This window comes from Acomys minous, assembly GCF_964271855.1.
Source record: "Acomys minous genome assembly, chromosome: 18".
Classification (NCBI taxonomy): Eukaryota; Metazoa; Chordata; class Mammalia; order Rodentia; family Muridae; genus Acomys; species Acomys minous.
The window spans coordinates 45,007,736-45,027,236 of record NC_140501.1 but is presented as its reverse complement, the minus strand read 5'-3'; the positions used below and the strand labels follow the sequence as shown (position 1 = coordinate 45,027,236).

Sequence of the window (19,501 nt, the reverse complement as noted above, 5' to 3'; positions counted from 1 at the left end):
AAAATTTCATAAGACACAATATAAGCATCATACACACACATATGTGTGCACATGTATACACATGCATACATAGATACACACACAGATACACAAGCACACACATGGACACACACACACACACACACACATGGAGTGTGCACACTCTCTCATTTTCCTTTTGAATAAAGCTTCATAAAAAGGAGGGGATTTCATTTTATATTAATTGAAACAAAACTCCTTCCAAGTTGAAAAAGAAGCATCGATTTTCAAATTTTCTAGAGAGAAGATACACTGTTTTACCCCAGATGGCTTCTTTAGGATTGGCAGCGCAAGGCAAGAGAACAATGAAAATTAATTTTTGTTTCACAACCAAAAAATGAAACAAGTGTGTTTTTTAAGGCTGCCCTTGGCCCAGGGTCCCTCGAATAAGAGAGCAAGTGTTCTGAGAACTAAAGATCCTTTCTGAGAATGAGTCTCAGAAGAATGCGGGGGTACTGGTTATGTGACCATCAGGAAGTTGGCTCTTTCTGCACATTGCTTAGCAGCCAAAAAGGATACCAGGCAGAAGAGATGGCAGCCAAGCTGCATTCCTCTTACCGTGTGATAACATTTCATGCACTAGACAACCCTCATCACAGGCAGCAGCTTCAAACTCACTCAAAAGATGGGGAGCACAGGGTTTCTGAGGCCCAGCTGTTCGCGTCCCCTCTAAGAAAAGAAGACCCACTCCCTCTCATCCTGGAAGCAGTCTGATTAAATGCTAGAAAGAAGTGTAGTTTTTTGTTGTTGTTGTTGTTGTTGTTGTTATTGTTGGGTTTTTTTTTTTTTGTTTTTTTGTTTTTTTGGTTTTTTTTTGGTTTTTCGAGACAGAGTCTCTCTGTGTAGCCTTGGCTGTCCTGGACTCACTTTGTAGACCAGGCTGGCCTCGAACTCACAGCGATCCGCCTGCCTCTCTGCCTCCTGAGTGCTGGGATTAAAGGCGTGCGCCACCACACCCGGCAGAAGTGTAGTTTTTGACACCTCCATCCTGGAGCATCTCTGAGGTGAGCCTCCTCCTCCTGTGCCAAGGTCTCCATCCTAAGATTCACACAGTAACGCCTCCCAAGTCCTCTGCTCCTCTGGGCTATTCTTTTTTTTTTTTCCCCTTAACAGTACACTAACACCTTTCCAACCATTTAAAATAGATTTTAGGCTTGTCAGTGTGTTTCCTGTTCCAAGTGTTTGTTGCTCTAGAGCAACAGGCTTGCTCAATCACTTTTACTGTTCTTGGCTGCATTACTTGGACAAAGATATTTTCTAACAGGAAGACACAGGGGCACATACACTAAACTAACATAACCTTTGGTTGTGAGGACTAAGAAGTGAAGATTAAAAGCCTAGATGCTTCAAACACAGGCTATATAAACAGCAATAAGTCAATATTTTCCACAAATGTTACACTTCCATCATGTGAGAAGAAGTAAAAAACAGTTTCATGTTTCTAACTGCATGTCACAGTGCACATGTTTTCGTGTGTGAATTAATCCTGCCCCTGGAGAAGACATAAGGGTTCTTGGCACAAAACAGTCATTTGAAAATTAAAGATAACATGAAGAAGAGAGGAAGCTAGCCAAAAACCTGACTAAGCAGCTGCAACATGTCCCTGCCCTACCATAACCACCACCACCACCACCACCACCACCATCACCACCACCACCACCACCACCACCATCACCAGCATCACCACCACCACCATCATTTTCATCACCACCACCATTACCATCCTCAAATATTTATGCCCGTTTAAACTGCTAGCATATACAGTGTTTCTCAGGAAATGGAACCAACTTTGACCACGTCCCATAAATTCAAAGTATCTTTATATGGAATCTTTTCTATTTTAGAATGTACAAAAATTAGTCATTCCTGCTTATAGCTTATTAAGAAAAGGAGAACATTTAAACATAGCAGGGGGGCTTCTGCTGTGGCTCCAGGACAGAGCACAAGCTTTCTACGCACAGTGCCCTGAGTTTGATCCCCATCGTCACAGAAACAAAACAAAGCAAAATGAAAAGACACATGAAAATAGAACAACACAAGGGCTTAACTTTAAGTAGAGAAACGTGGGATATGGGAAAACAGTTACTTTACAATATCTAAAAAGCCTTTCTAATTAATGTGAGGAGGGGGGCTAGAAAAAGGCATCAAGCACTAAGCACCACAAAAAAGGAAATATTTTAGTTGTTTATAAAAGGAGATGAACACATGGCTGGCAAATGGCTTAAAGGTCCTACCCGCCTAAATCCAATCCCTAGGATGCATATGTCAAAAGGAGAAAGAGGATTCTCCCCTCCCCCAAACTGTTCCACACCGACAGACAAATAAATGAATATTTAAATTTTATTAAAAAGCAGGGAACCCCTGTATTTGTTAAAGCTGTCGGCCAAATATGACATCCTGAGACTCTCCGGTTACCAGCTTGCAGCCAGCTGGAGTGGGAGTCTCTGAGTCAGGAAGATGTCACACAGGCAACACAATTGTGTATTACTCAATGTCACAGAGGATGCCAGCAACACTGTCTAGACACGGTTACCTATTTGCAAGTAAACATATATGCCAGTCACCTACTGTTGCAAACACTACAAATTAAACTCCCAGGCAAGAGCTGAGATACATTCTACCAAAATCATCCCCAGGCCTAGAAATAACTCAAGCTCAAGAGACCAGTTCCCAGCAGGCACAGCTCTGGAATCTACTGATCAAGCAGGAATTAAAGTCTCCCATTGAACAGCATGATGTAACTCTATCTTCTTGGTCAAAACTCATCATGTTTATATATACAGATCCAGACTAGGTTCTAAAGGAAATTTCAAAACTGGTGACTTGTGCTGCCTAGTGTTTGTCAACTGGACATAAATTAGAGTCACCTGCGAAGAAGAACCCTTAAATTGAGGAACTTCCACCATGGGGCTGGCCTGTGGGCAAGTCCTGTGGGGCATTTTCTTGATTGACTGATGAGTGATGTGGTAGGGACCAGCCCACTGTGGGCGGTGCCACACCTGGGCAAGTGGTCCAGGGTTGCATAAGAAAGCAAGGCTGAGCAAGGTGTGGGAAGCACGCCAGTAGGCAGCGCTCCTCCATGGCCTCTGGTGTCAGCTCCTGCTTCAGATCTGACTCCCCTCAACACCCGACTCTTAACCATAAGCCAAATACACCCTTCCCTCCCGAGTTGCTTCTGTGTTCATCACAGAAAGTGGGGATGGGAGTATTATGAGCTCTCAAAATGGCTTGTGGGTAAAGGCTGCTAACCCTGAGGGCCCAAGTTCAATCCCCAGGACCCACAGAGTAAAAGGAGAGAATAAAATATCTATAAAATAAAAATAATAAAATATAGTGATACTAAAGTATCTGGCTTTTTAAAAGCTCAGAGGCTAACCACAAATGTTATATATATATCCTCACATAAAGCTTCTAGGAGTAAGAGGCACACTTTGTCTTAATTTTTTTTTTCCTTATAGCATGTTTCTTCAGAGAACAACTATTTTCAGTGCAAGAAAGTAAGTCCCACCCATGTTAATACTACTCAAAGTAGGAATGTGAAAAAGGAGAAACAGCCAAAATTTTAAAATTGCCAATACAATTGGGAGATGAGACATCAAGCCAGAAAGCACATTTGACAGTCTCTTCGCTTCTTTCTGCTTCCCTTATGTGGAGATTCATCACAGAACGTCCACTGCATCGGTCTTTGTCCATTACCAACAACTTCTTGGAGTGTTTTTTTGTTTTGTTTTGTTAAGCTTATAATTCTTCCCCCCCCCCCTTCTATGTGTATAGGTGTTTTGTTTGCAGGTATGTCTACCCAAAGAGGCCAGAAGAGGGGATCACATCCCCAGATCTGGAGTTGTGAGCCCCTGTGTGAGTGACAAGAATTGAACCTGGGTCCTCTGACAGAGCAGCCAGTGAGTGGTCTTAAGTGCAGAGCCATCTCTTCAGCCCCTTTCCTTGTCTTAAGGAATTCTGAGGTCCATACTCCAGTCTGTTCTTCCTACTGATCTGAGGACAGCAATAGTTTACTCTCAACTAAGTTCAGCCTAGAATTCATCAGAACAAACTCAACATTTCTATTTTTTAAAAAAACATGTACGATTAGCAGTCACCTACACCCCAGAGCTCAATGCCTATGGACTTAGCGTGAAGTTAAGTTACGCTGACTGCCCTATTGTGTGCTAACTATTTGGATGACATATGTTATAACAGGACAAGACAGAAGAGCTGCATCTGCCTTGGCAACGACTGCAATTTATGCACAAGTAAATCTCTTGAGAAGTTGGGGAACCAGAATCTGCACACAGTGCTGTGTGGGCTCTCAGGCAAGTCCTCTGGGGTGAGCTTCTTGCTGTGACAGAAATAGCAAGAAAACTAGATGGAGGAACCAGAAATCTGCAGGACTGAAAAATTAGATAGATGAACCCGCAGATTTCTTTTTTTTTTTTTTAAGAAGTTAAAGTCAATGACAAATACACCTAGGCATGTTTTTACCCTGAGGAAAAACCTGCACTCCTAGAAACATGACAGACGCCTTCTTTGTTGTTTGGTCCACAAAGAATGCAGAAAGCCCCAAATTTTTCAGGAGCCAACTAAAACAAAAACCAAACCAGAAGGAAAAAAATAAATAAATAAAAACCCACTGTATTAGTATCTGTTATAAGGAATGGCTGTTATCTGCTCTGCTGGGAACTTTGAGCTTTAAAACTGGGTGCGTCTGTTGACAGCACAAGCCTCACTGATTGCGTCCTACCCTTTACACACCAAGATGCCAGCGTCGTGAGAAGGCTCGGGAGCGCGTCTGCATTAAGACGGAGGGAATAAAACAACTGCGCCCTCTCTCCTGAAATCCTGAATGTGAGATAGGGACTGAGGGAACAGGGAGCCAGAACCCGACCAGAGCAGCCAACTGCACTGTCTGAAACCAAGGCTCAAGAGAAACTCTTGAAGCTCTAGAGCTAGTCAGCAGCAGGAACTTGCTCACCACGTTATCGAGCGCAGTCGACCAAGGCATGCTCAGCAAACGCCGGCTGAACTTAAGCAGGCAAAGTGTCTATCTCACTAGCGAGCTCACTGGTCCTCTACAACTTACACTCTTTCCTTTTTAGCTTTTGTTGTTGTTGTTGTTTTGTTTTTCGAGACAGGGTTTCCCTTGTGTAGTATTCCTTGTCCTGGAGCTCACTCTATAGATCAGGCTAGCCTCAAAGTCAGAGAGGCACCTCTGCCTCCCGGGTGCTAGGATTAAAGGTGTGTGCCACCACACTTGGACCCTCCACAGCTTTCGTAAAGTGGGCAAACTCACAAAAAATGGCTTTCCCCCATTTTCTCTTGTATTGCCTTACCAAAGTCACTCGTGTTCACTTTCTTCTCCCTTCTTCTTTCAACATCAATATGAATTCCTGAGGACAACACACTAGCATCCTTATACACACCATCACATACAAGCATCCTTATACATAACATCACATAAGGGCATCCTTACATATATCATCACTTAGGGGCATCCTTATAAACATCATCACACAGGAGCATCCTTATACACATCACACAGGAACATCCTTATACACATCACACAGGAGCCTCCTTATACACACCATCACACAGGAGCATCCTTATACACCATCACACAGGAGCATCCTTATACACACCATCACACAGGAGCATCCTTATACACATCACACAGGAGCCTCCTTATACACATCACACAGGAACATCCTTATACACATCACACAGGAGCCTCCTTATACACACCATCACACAGGAGCATCCTTATACACACATCACACAGGAGCATCCTTATACACATCACACAGGAGCCTCCTTATACACACCATCACACAGGAGCATCCTTATACACACATCACACAGGAGCATCCTTATACACCATCACACAGGAGCATCCTTATACACACCATCACACAGGAGCATCCTTATACACATCACACAGGAGCATCCTTATACACATCACACAGGAGCCTCCTTATACACATCATCACACAGGAGCATCCTTATACACACATCACACAGGAGCATCCTTATACACCATCACACAGGAACATCCTTATACACATCACACAGGAGCCTCCTTATACACACCATCACACAGGAGCATCCTTATACACACATCACACAGGAGCATCCTTATACACACCATCACACAGGAACATCCTTATACACATCACACAGGAGCCTCCTTATACACACCATCACACAGGAGCATCCTTATACACCATCACACAGGAGCATCCTTATACACACCATCACACAGGAGCATCCTTATACACATCACCACACAGGAGCATCCTTATACACCATCACACAGGAGCATCCTTATTCACATTACCACACAGGAGCATCCTTATACACATCACACAGGAGCCTCCTTATACACACCATCACACAGGAGCATCCTTATACACACATCACACAGGAGCATCCTTATACACACCATCACACAGGAGCATCCTTATACACATCACACAGGAGCATCCTTATACACACATCACACAGGAGCATCCTTATACACACCATCACACAGGAGCATCCTTATACACACATCACACAGGAGCATCCTTATACACCATCACACAGGAACATCCTTATACACACCATCACACAGGAGCCTCCTTATACACACCATCACACAGGAGCATCCTTACACACACATCACACAGGAGCATCCTTATACACCATCACACAGGAGCATCCTTATACACACCATCACACAGGAGCATCCTTATACACATCACACAGGAGCATCCTTATACACATCACACAGGAGCATCCTTATACACACCATCACACAGGAGCATCCTTATACACACCATCACACAGGAGCATCCTTATACACACATCACACAGGAGCATCCTTATACACACCATCACACAGGAGCATCCTTATACACATCACACAGGAGCATCCTTATACACATCACACAGGAGCCTCCTTATACACACCATCACACAGGAGCATCCTTATACACACATCACACAGGAGCATCCTTATACACCATCACACAGGAGCATCCTTATACACACCATCACACAGGAGCATCCTTATACACATCACACAGGAGCATCCTTATACACATCACACAGGAACATCCTTATACACACATCACACAGGAGCATCCTTATACACACCATCACACAGGAGCATCCTTATACACACATCACACAGGAGCCTCCTTATACACACCATCACACAGGAACATCCTTATACACATCACACAGGAGCCTCCTTATACACACCATCACACAGGAGCATCCTTATACACCATCACACAGGAGCATCCTTATACACACCATCACACAGGAGCATCCTTATACACATCACCACACAGGAGCATCCTTATACACCATCACACAGGAGCATCCTTATTCACATTACCACACAGGAGCATCCTTATACACATCACACAGGAGCCTCCTTATACACACCATCATATAGGAGCATCCTTATACACACATCACACAGGAGCATCCTTATATACCATCACACAGGAACATCCTTATACACATCACACAGGAGCCTCCTTATACACACCATCACACAGGAGCATCCTTATACACACATCACACAGGAGCATCCTTATACACACCATCACACAGGAGCATCCTTATACACATCACACAGGAACATCCTTATACACATCACACAGGAGCCTCCTTATACACACCATCACACAGGAGCATCCTTATACACACATCACACAGGAGCATCCTTATACACACCATCACACAGGAGCATCCTTATACACATCACACAGGAGCATCCTTATACACATCACACAGGAGCCTCCTTATACACACCATCACACAGGAGCATCCTTATACACACATCACACAGGAGCATCCTTATACACCATCACACAGGAACATCCTTATACACACCATCACACAGGAGCCTCCTTATACACACCATCACACAGGAGCATCCTTATACACACATCACACAGGAGCATCCTTATACACCATCACACAGGAGCATCCTTATACACACCATCACACAGGAGCATCCTTATACACATCACACAGGAGCATCCTTATACACATCACACAGGAGCATCCTTATACACACCATCACACAGGAGCATCCTTATACACACATCACACAGGAGCATCCTTATACACCATCACACAGGAGCATCCTTATACACACCATCACACAGGAGCATCCTTATACACACCATCACACAGGAGCATCCTTATACACACCACCACACAGGAGCATCCTTATACACATCACACAGGAGCATCCTCATACACACCACCACACAGGAGCATCCTTATACACATCACCACACAGGAGCATCCTTATACACACCACCACACAGGAGCCTCCTTATACACACCATCACACAGGAGCATCCTTATACACCATCACACAGGAACATCCTTATACACACCACCACATACAAGCATCCTTATACACCGTCAGACAACATCCGAGCCTCCTTATACACACCATCAGGGAGGACACAATGATGCTATCTAGGTAACGCGTCCCCTTTAGAATCTTGCCCTCCTGACATCTGGATAAGCCCAGCACCAAGGCCCTGTACATTTAGGACAAAGGGCATTTTAAATCATCTTCATGGTTTACTTTCAAGTGTGGTCAAGAATTGTAAAGGTAGCAGACATGAATGTGTCACAGTTTTGTGCTGGCCAGTGAACAAAGGTGATCAGAAGTTTCCTAGTTAAACCTACCTCAAGTTTAGGTGGGTCAGCATCTGCAGGTTGACAATGGCCTCAGGAATGACTCTGATACAGTTGTGGTATAGGTTGAGAATTTCCAGTGATACAAAATGGCACAGCTCCATTGGCACTTCTACCAGTCTGTTTTTAGATAGATCTATGAGGCGGGAGGGGGAGAAAGGGAAGAACGCACTGTCAGTCCATTATCAGCATCCTCAATACCTTGTCCTGGCCTTCAGTGCTATGATCTAAACTATCAACATTACTGCTCTTGTGCCTCTACTGTGATTTCTATTTCTTGGGCAAATTCAGAAGTTATGTCCATAAGGGAAACAAAGGTGCTGGATTCAGACTCGGGACTAGCACCTAAGGTGACTTTTTAACAAAGTGGGCCGGGCCTCCAGGTTCTCCCAGCATCCTTCAAGTCCCTGCATGTGACAGGGCAGGGCTACCATACTCTGCCCTCTACCTTGAACTTTCTAGCCCAGGAGCAGGGCTTTCTCTCCCCCAGAGGTACTTCACTATATAATTCATCTCTGTGGTATCTCTCTCTGTCTCTCTCTGTGTCACTGTCTCTGTCTCTGAATCCCTCCCTCCGTCCCTCCTCACCCTTCTCTCTCTCTGCTCTGTCCACATGCGCTTTCTTTCTCTCTGGCCCCCATTTTTCTGTCTTCCCCTGCATAGCAACACTTCACTGATCCCCCCCCTCCTATGAGGCCAGCGAACCCACCTGAGAGCTGCCCCCCCCCCAATAAACCTGCATTGATATACTCTACTTTGACTCCAACTGGCTCATTTTGTCGGCGGAAATAATCATCAGTAAAGGCACTCACCACCAAGGCACTCACAACAGGAGCTCAGTCCCCGAACCCACGTAGTTGACAGAGAACCTACTCCTATAAAGTTACCTCTGACCTCCACATATGCCATGGTACTCACTGCCCTGATTTAAAAATAATAATAATAATAATAAATGTAAAGCAACGTGTTAAAAACAAACCAAAATAAAAAGGAGCGGGAGAGATGGCTCAGTGGGTAAAGGCACCTGCTGCTCTTGCAGAGGGACCCAGGTTCAGTTCCCAGCACCTACAAGCAACCAACTGTAACTCCAGTTCCAAAGGATCTGGCACCTTCTCTAGCCACCATGGGCACCAGGCTCACACTTAGTTCTTGTACACATATGCAGATGAATATCATAGATATTAAGTAAGTCTTTAACAAAAGACCATTAGGACCAGCAAGATGGCTTGGTACATAAAGCCTAATATCTGGATTTATTCTATGGGACTCACACGATAGAAGGAGACCGGATTCCTGCGGGCTGTCCTCTGACCACCAAAACTGAGTCACAGCATGAATGCACATGCATTGCCAAATATACGCACAATAAACCTTTTTAAAAAGAAGATGAGGGTTCAGGAGGATGGCTCAGCAAGTAAAGAGGCCTTAGTGAAGGCCCAGCAACCTGAGATCCATCCCCCAAATCCATGTCAAAAAGGTGTGAACCAACTCCAGAAAGTTGTCTTCTGGCTTTCACTCATGTGCTGTGAGCTGTGCACAAACCCCCCAACCCCCAATACATACACAGACACAGACACACAGACACAGACACACACATACACACACATACATATACACACACACACACAGACACACAGACACACACACACACGATATACCCATCCACAATAATAATAATGAATACACAAATAAGTGTGCTGCAAGAATCAAGATGTGAGGTGGACAGGCAGCTCTTCCTGTTTGAGATGCCCCCTGGGTCCCTCAGATGACTGCCTGCCCTCATACCTTCTTGTTGGTTTGGAATTCCACCTTTGCCACATACTTCCTTTCATTGTTGTGTGTAGCTCTGACCCGTTTTCCAGCTTGGTAATTTGTTCCCTGGACTTTTTCTTGTGTTCACTAGGCTGCTTTCTGATGTGCTCCCTTTTAAAAGAATATTGTATACTGGAGATGTTCTAAACGATGTTCAGTACATCACACACATACACACACAAACACACAAACATACACGTCAGCTATGTGAGATGATACATAAACTAATTTGCATGACTGTAGTTACTGTCATAAAGGATTATATGTGCACATATACCAAAACAGATTAGATATCTGACATATATACATGTATGTACACTTTAACCCAATCTTTTTTTCACCCACAAATATGGATGTAAAAATGATATATTTTTCAGTAGAGTCCAACATCATACAAGTCAGAAAGAAATTTAAATGTCATTGAAGGGCTGGTTAAATATTCATTCTCCATTAATAAATACCATAAGTAATGCTAATATTAAATTAACCAATAAATATGAATGTTAACAACCATTGCACTTCCTGGGGTACTATGGAATAATGAAACATCACCTTCTGCAATGAACACTGGGGCTGTGCACTCATGAGAGTGAATGAAAGTGTGTTCTGTGGCTGATAGGGCACAATCTCTAAGATAAACTGCCCATGCTGGTAAACGGCCAGGTATAAAACAGGGCTTGTAGCATCTGTGGTTTTAGAGGGTGTTTACACATTTACTTACTGTAGGTTATTTCTGGAGTGTTAAGAAACTGGTGAAAGCTGAAGTTTCTAGACAAATGCCAGAGATGGCTAGATGACTAGGAAAGTGGCTTCTCACTTGAATGTGTACACACACACACACACACACACACAATAAATATATACATATATATGCATATATATGATATGTACCATACATACACTATTAAAATATTAAACTCTATATGTATATAAAAACACATCTAAAACATCCATATTCTGACTCTCACTACAGGATGAATTTGTGCTTTAACAAAAGACAAAAGTGACTGTCAAGTCCCAGGTAAAACGGGGGAGAGGGAGGGGGGCCGGCCTGTGAAGCAAATTTCCTTTCATGGCCGTTTAGGACCAAAACACAAAAAACAATTCCAGAAGACATGCAGATTTTCATGTGCTACAACAAAGCAGGAAATCTGCCCAGAAAGCATGCTGTTTCCTGCGAGTTCGGTTCGGAAAACCCCACGAAGTTTGCTGAGAGACAAGTGAGAGGAGCAGTCTGGTGTCTCCAGTGTTTACAGTACAGACGACTTGCTGTCCTCACTCTGATCTCCTCCATGGTCTCCAGGTGTGGGGGAGAGTTCAGCTGCCCCCCTCCCCCTGCCCGTCCCACCCCCTCCCGTCTACCTGCCACATGACCTCTGCAGAGATCCGCTTAGTCCTATCTGCTGACGGGCAAAGCCTTAATTCTTGCTCATTTTAAACTAGTTCTAATGTTTTCCTATTGGTTTCTTGTTTTGTTTGCTCCTTTGCTTGGTTTGGGGGTTTCCGCTGTTCTTCCTTTTGGGAGACAGGACATTACAGCGCAGGCTCAGGATCACCTAGAACTCAGGTGCAGCTCCCAGGGTTGGCACTCGGCCATAGGCCCGTTGCAAACTGTTGTGGTGCGCGCGCCTTGGTTTGAAACAGGATGTCATGTTTCGAGGTCCAGGCTGACCTCGAACTCTACATAGAAGTGAGTGGCCTTGAATTTTGATCCCCCTGCTGGGTTCAAGACAGGAAGTTGCCATACCTGACCGATGAACCTCGGGCCTCAGGCTTGGGGCCTGTGCACACTGAGCAAACACGCTACCAATGTTTTTAGCTGTTCTAGTCTCCATGTACCTTGCCAGTGATCCTTTTTCTACAGGAGTTAAGCTATACATCACAAATAAAATAAATTTCTAAACTAGTGGCTTGTCATCCTTACTAACATTGTGACCCTTTAAAACAGTCCCTCCTGTTGTGGTGACCGCACCCTCCCCCCCACCATAAAAATTATTTTTTTTGGCTACTTCCTATCTGTGATTTTGCTACTATTATGAATCATAATGTAAATATCTGTGTGTTTTGATGGTCTTAGGTGACCCTTGTGAAAAGGTTGTTCGATTCCCAAAGGGGTCGCGACCCACAGGCTGAGAACCACTGTAAGCTGTTGCCAAGCTTGGTACCCACCAGGGCCAGGCCCTCACTGCACCCAAACAAGTTGATCTAAATACCCACCAAGCCAGTGAACAATTTCCCTGTGCCATAAGCTCCTGTATTTCTGGATTTTTGTCCGTTTCTACATTAGAAGGTCAGATATCTATCTACACACAGCCTAGACTCTCCCAATGCGCCCCCCCCCAACAAAAGCAGCTGCCCCAGTCAGCAATGTGGAAATTAAAACAAAACAAAAAGAGTCTATTTGGGTTAATTAACTGCATGCTGAAATATTTCCACATTCATCAACATTTCCTAACTATATGCTTTCTCCACAAACAGGGAAACCACACACATTCAAGGGGCGTACACGTTTAAAGGAAAACTGAGGCAAGTTCACACACACAAAAAAGTGGGCATATCCTAGACTACGCTTCTAATGCAGTCTAAATCGGGGGCTGGAAAGATGGCTCAGCAGCCAAAAGACTGCACTGCTCTTGCAGAGGCCCTGAATTTGGTTCATAAAACCCATATTGGGGCTGACAACCAACTGTAACTCTTGCTTCAAGGGACTTGCATTGCTCACATACACACACAGACACATAAATAATTTAAAAATAAATATGACTGTATGAGTGCCCATGCTCTAAATCATGAGCTGAGTACTGGCTGTAAGACCAGATACAGTTGGTGCCATCTGCCCAGTGTACAGCAAACACAGCATGCAAATCCTACATGAAACAGGGTCTCCTGTCGCCTCCAACATGCAGGTAAAGAACCGGCTTGAGTCACTTGCCAAACCACAGAGGAGACTCCTTAGCTGGATTGTGCTCCCCCAGGAAACCAGCCTTCTTCATGAAATGAGGCAACAAGACCAGGACAAAGAGTCAATCTTCCAGTTTGATTTGTCCAAAATTAACCAAAATACAGTCACTATGTCAACCTGAGCAAGGCCGTGGGGTGACATGGCTGTGCCTCATGCACAAACAGGGAAGTACTGAGCTTGGCAGGCTTTCAAATATATTGACTGTTTCTTCTATACGCCTCTTAGCATTGCTTAATTCTCAACTTCATTAGTGGAAGACAGAAGATGTGTCCTCCTCTGAGCTTTATATAAGTTTGGGAGCAAGCCATCAGATGCCCAGAGAGGAAAGGAAGTCTGCACTATGGTGTTAGGACTTATGTAACAAAAAAGAAAACATGTTCACAATGTTTCCTGTTACCTGAAAACCGAGAAGTAAAACAAGGAAGCAAGGGAAACGGGAAGGGGATGGGGAGAAATGGAGTGCCAGGTGTGGATGCACTGGTCCCAGCACAGAGGAAACCAGGACAGGAAGGGCTGAAGGCCACATCCGCTATTTTCTGTCCACCTCCGAAAGGAAGGAAGGAAAGAAGGAAGGAAGGAAGGAAGGAAAGAAGGGAGGGAGGGAGGGAGGAAAGAAGGGAGGGAGGGAGAGAGAAGGGTCAGAGAGGAGAGGAAGAGGGGAAGGGGGAAGGGAGGGGAGGGGGAGGGGAGCAGAGGGAGAGCAGAGGAGGGATTGGGAAAAGGGGGAGGAGAGGGGAACAGAGCTAATAGGAGAGAAGGAATGAATTTAGGGCTTGGTTGTAATCAAAGGCACAGGGCAGTGAGCACCTCCCCCAATCCAGACCCCTAACAGATGGCATCAGAGTCCAAAGCACACACCCCAAAATCTGAACAATGATGGTTAGAGAAAGAAGAAAGGGGGGAGGAAACAAAAATTCTAGATATCAAGTACAGGGTAAGAGGGCAATTCTTATATTAATCCAATGACGCCCAAAGCCAAGGGTGCACATGGGTGAGAGACTCAGGAAGACCTGAACCAGAGACAAACAGGCCTTTTGCAAGGGACTTGGACTTGGACGAAAGGTTTGTATTAGTTTGGATTATTTGCACCTCCAGTGCTTTTATAAATATAGAGGGATATCAGTGAATGCAGTTAAGGCTGTCTTCCAAGTAAATCCCTGCCTAGAGCCCCTCAGCCTGCTGGCACGCTAGGGTCATCCTCAGGTTTACAGAAACCTGGGGTTCATGACAGGAAACCTTCTTGAGATGTCCACACGATGCCCCACACTTTTCAGGAACAGGGAGGAGGCCCTGTCTGGCCTCTACACCAAGCCTCACCAGTAAATATTTGTCGATCCACCAGCAAGAATAAAACCACTAACACAATTTTAGACCAAATTTGAAACAAGCTTTAATTAAATACTGGCCAGGATGATGGACTCTGATGAGCTTTCTGGATCCCAGAAAATGGCTACAAATCACAGTTTGCAGAGGGTTAAAAAGCCAATCCCATAAGGCTACATATCCCACTACATCCAATCAGGGGCAGGCATATATCCTGAAGTACTGCCTGCCTGCATGTCTTCCACCTACATCCAATCAGAGGCAAGCGTGCATCCTAGCATTTCCTGCCTAGGTACCGCCTGCTTACATGTGACCAAGCACGTTGGTGCAGCTGGGTCAAACAAAAGCTGTGCGGCTTGTCATCTTACATAGCCTCATGCATTTCAGGAATTATCTATCCTTGGACAAGGAGCTTACAAGGTAGAGCATTTTTTTTTCTTTTTTTTATGGATCTCTTAGACACAGTAATCAAAACTTAAAACATAACTTTAGCCCTCACACACTCTCCCAGGCCCAAGAGGATGCTGGTTCGGACAAAAAAGAGACCCTTACCAGGATCCTAAGACGAAGGTGAAAATACTGCCAAAGCTGAATCTGCTGGGAATAAGCTACTTCCTTCTCAGCAAGTTCCAATATAAGCAGGGCAACAGAATTCTGCCCAGGAATGAAACTTCACATGTTTTGAAAAAACCATGGACACGAAAAATTAGTTTAAAATTTTTTCTTCCTTTGTTTGCATGTGCACACCACACACAGAGAGAGACCAGAGCTTAACACCGGGTGCCTTCCTCAATTACTCTCCACCTTTTTTTTTTTAAAGAAAGAAAGAGAGAGAGAAAGAAAAAGAAAGATTCTCCTCCTCCTCTGTTCTCTATTTTGGGTTTAGGCCAGCAAGCCAGGAAGCCCCAGGGAGCTTCTTGTCCTTTTTCTTTCTTCAAGACAGGGTTTCTCTGTATAGCCTTGGATGACCTGGACTTGCTTTGTAGACCAGGCTGGCCTCGAACTCACTGAGATCCACCTGCCTCTGTCTCCGGAGTGCTGAGCTGTGTGCACACAGGTGTGTGCCTCCAAGCCCGGCATCCCACACTTCATTTTTTTAAAAAGCAGGTGTTGGGGATTGAACTCAGGTCCTCGTGCTTGCTGAGTGAACCATCTCCACAGTCCGTAACAAGAACCGGAGAAGGCAGATGCCCCCGTAACTCCCAGTAAGGTGCTGACTGGTTTACACAAACAAACAAACAAACAGAAAAGCAGAATGGATTCCTAGCTGTGTGAACAGCCACCAAAGTTTCCTGAGAGCCCTTCCTCCCTCAGTCTCACAGGATTGGAGTACTAGGAAGATCAACTATCCATCTGAGTTGTGCATCATAAAAAGAAAAAAATATTAACAACGGGCCCATAGCTAGGGCCTGATCAGCAGACATCCCACAGCCCGGTAAAAGCTACGTGACCTCTGGCCAGGTCTTTAATGTGTCTTCCAAACGAACAGGGTGTGTCATGGGTGCCTTTGTTCCCCACCCAGCCCATGTAGCCAACTGTCCTAGTTTGAATCCCACCCTGGGGTCTTGCTCTGCAGCGGGGAGTCAAGTACGCCCCAGCACAAACACACTTAGGCAGCAGACCAGCACCCCTAAGACATGTCTGCCCACATCCGCTGCTTAATTGAAGTATTCACACGACTGCCAAGCAGCCAGAAATAAAACAATAAGGATCCCGCTGCCAAAACAAGCTTTGCAAATCCCTAAAATAAAGTGGCCAAATGAATAAAAATAAGAGGGGTAGAGTAGCAAAACAATGTGTGGTATCCAGTGTGCAGTCAGCAAGATGGACTGCAGGGAGGCACGGGGCTGTTTTTGTATAAAAAAAGGAAAGTGGTAGCTCATGAGGAACTGCTTGAAGCCCCCGAGTGCCAGCAATAACATCAGAAGTTTGCGATCACTAGCATCCTCGATGTACAAGCTCTGATGGACCGGGACAACTGAGGACCTCGTATACCACGTCCTGATGGGTGGTCAGAAGAAAAGGCCCACTCTTGCAAGCCAGTACCGTGACCAGTTTCAGGAAAATCAAATAAGGCCATAAATATACTACCATCTCAATGAACTTTAGAAGCCAGCATCTCTTTCTGTATCCAAGAGGGTTGCAGCCCCCAGAATCCCAGGGGATGCCTAAACAGCCCAGGGAGTACTGAGTCCACCCATCCTTCCATTTGTCCTTCCATTTGCATGCCCGTGATAAAGCTGGATTTACAAACTAGACAAAGCAAGAGAGTACCAATAAGGGGTGATAGACTTAAACAGTTTCCATAGACAATGATGAAAGTTGTATGGCTGTGAGAAAGAGTGAGACGGGGCGAGGGGGGAGGGGAGGGAAGGGGGGTTGTAAAGACAAAAGTTATTTTTGGATCACAGCTGACCACAAGTAATTGAAACGCAGAGTCAAACAACATAGAAAGGAGCTACTGTGTTAGCACCAGCCATGATGTCCTGTTGACTGGGCGAGATGTACGCCCATCACACCAAAGTCGAAAGCCCTAGCTAACTCATGCATGAGACCCTGTGCCTCCTACTGCTCTTGAGAGCTGTTTCCATTTTCGTGTTAGGGCTACCGCTGAGATCACCGCCTCTGCAGACGGTGTTGGGTGGAAAGATGCCCTGGGGTCAACAGTCTTCTCCAATGAATTAGGCAAGGTCTCCTCTTTCTCTCTACCTGTGCTGAGCTTCCTCTCTGCCCCACAAAGCCCGCAGTTGGGAAACCCACTTCCTCACTTCCTAGTCTAATCTCCATAAACATGGGAGTCAAGGCACATGATTCAACACCCACCCACAGGAGAGTGTGTTTAGAAAGGACCCCGAGTAAGAGACCAAGGCTCCAGGCAACCGGACAGAGCCCCATGGCTGACTCAATCCTGACTCTGCAGATTTAACCACCAGATACTCCGAGGGCCAAATAGGCAGAAATAACAGGCAGATTCCTGAAAGACTGGAAAGAGTCTGGCTCTCAGGCAGATCTCTAAGAGATCCACCAAGGAGGAGGTCTCGCTGGTCAGCTTCCGTAGGCTTGAACTCTCTGTCACAATGCTTTTCTGTTCCACAGCTGCTTTTTCCTTTACCACTTAGATAATCTATTTAATTGAGTGTTATGGTTGGTAATTTGTCTCCCCCAGCCACAAAGCCAGGTTCTACAATGGGGAGACCCTCAGACACACAGCTAGAGCACTGGGAGTGTTGCTGAATAAACGGGATGGTGACCATGGTTGGAAAACAACAGGTTCTTGGACCACACGATGTAACTTCAAGCCCTATCCCTACCACTCAGCTGGGAAGTCTTAGAAATGACAATTTACCTAAGCCTTGGTTTCTTCACCCATAAGAGGAAGAGTCCTGAAAGGTTTAGAACAAGGTCATACAAATCTAAGGCCTCAGAGCAGCTCCCACAAAGAGCAAAGCGCTCTAGGAAGACTAGACACAAACATGTTGACCCTGTCGCATTCCACTGGGCAGCAAGAAATGACGTACGGTCTGAGTTACAAGTAGCTTAAGATTAAACTGGCAAGCATATTCCATATGAAAAACCAGCAAACTAATACCACTTTTTTTTTCACTAACTAAAACACAGATACATACAGGTGTGTGTGTGTGTGTGTGTGTGTGTGTGTGTGTGTGTGTGTGTGTATTATTTGAGGAGAAGGTGTTTGAGACAATATCTTATTATTTATGGTTTTCCTGCCTTAGCTTTCCAAGTGTTGGGATTACAGGTGCGTGCCACCGTGGCTAGCCAAACTAATTATGCTTCTGTATAATGAGAGGGGGGAGGGGGACCTCAAAATCACTGTGATGGCTTCTCCACTAAATCACCCTCAACAATTTTCTCTAGCTCCATCCATCGCTCAGCCCATCTCTCCCTTCGCTCCTCACACTGCCAGCCATCTCTGTGTGCCGCTGGCCTGCCCCGTGTCCTGCTGGGGAGTGAAATGACTCATAGGAAGCAGTTAGCAACATCCTGAGCTCATCGGCTGACAAGCTGACTCAGGTAGGTTACGGCTTCCCCCTCTAACAATCTCAGTGTCAAAAGGAGGCACACACAGCTCAGCCAGGGTGGGGTGGGGGACAAACCTCTAGAGCGAAGGATAAGTGGCGCACACAGGCACAGATCGCTGAAGGAATGGGCTCTCTCCAGAGGCAGAGAAGCCTCCGGGGGTGGGGGGGTTGCCTGGGTACAACACAACTTGGGGCAGCTGCTCAGTGGGTGGGGAGAGGAGGAGACTGGGCTTCTTGGAGTGCAAGCAGAGGCCTCTGGAAGTTTCCATTCTACGGTCTTTCTCTGGTATCGCGTGATAAAGCACTTGAAGTGGAGGTAACGCCTCACTGAGTAAGCTGAGCAGCTGGTGACAGACCAGCAGTTCTGATACATGCCTGATAGATGGGTTCCTAGTGATTAAGGCATCTAGCAAGGGCTGCGAGGCGAGCCTTTCTGAAGTGCAAAGAAAGTGGTACCCAGGGATGCTAAGGACTCTACGGTCCAGTGCTTTACCGTCACTGCAGGCTAGCTGTCAAGGACAAAACAACTGCATACTGTGAGGATCTTGACAGAGGGACTGTCCTCAGCACAAAAGTGAGGGTAATATGCTGGGGAAACCTAAAACAACAACAAAAACAAAAACAAACAAAAAAAAGTATAAGA

The 19,501-nt window shown here is 45.3% G+C and overlaps 1 protein-coding gene across 4 annotated transcripts in view; it reads right to left on the bottom strand.

Moving 5' to 3' along the window:
• LRCH1 (leucine rich repeats and calponin homology domain containing 1) overlaps positions 1–19,501 on the bottom strand; it is a 181,462-nt gene that overhangs the window by 88,688 nt on the left and 73,273 nt on the right. For all 4 annotated transcript variants that reach the window (XM_084766976.1, XM_084766977.1, XM_084766978.1 and 1 more), the window contains exon 2: positions 8,713–8,857. In XM_084766976.1, the coding sequence (XP_084623102.1) occupies positions 8,713–8,857 (145 nt within the window). The remainder of the gene's footprint in view (positions 1–8,712; positions 8,858–19,501) is intronic.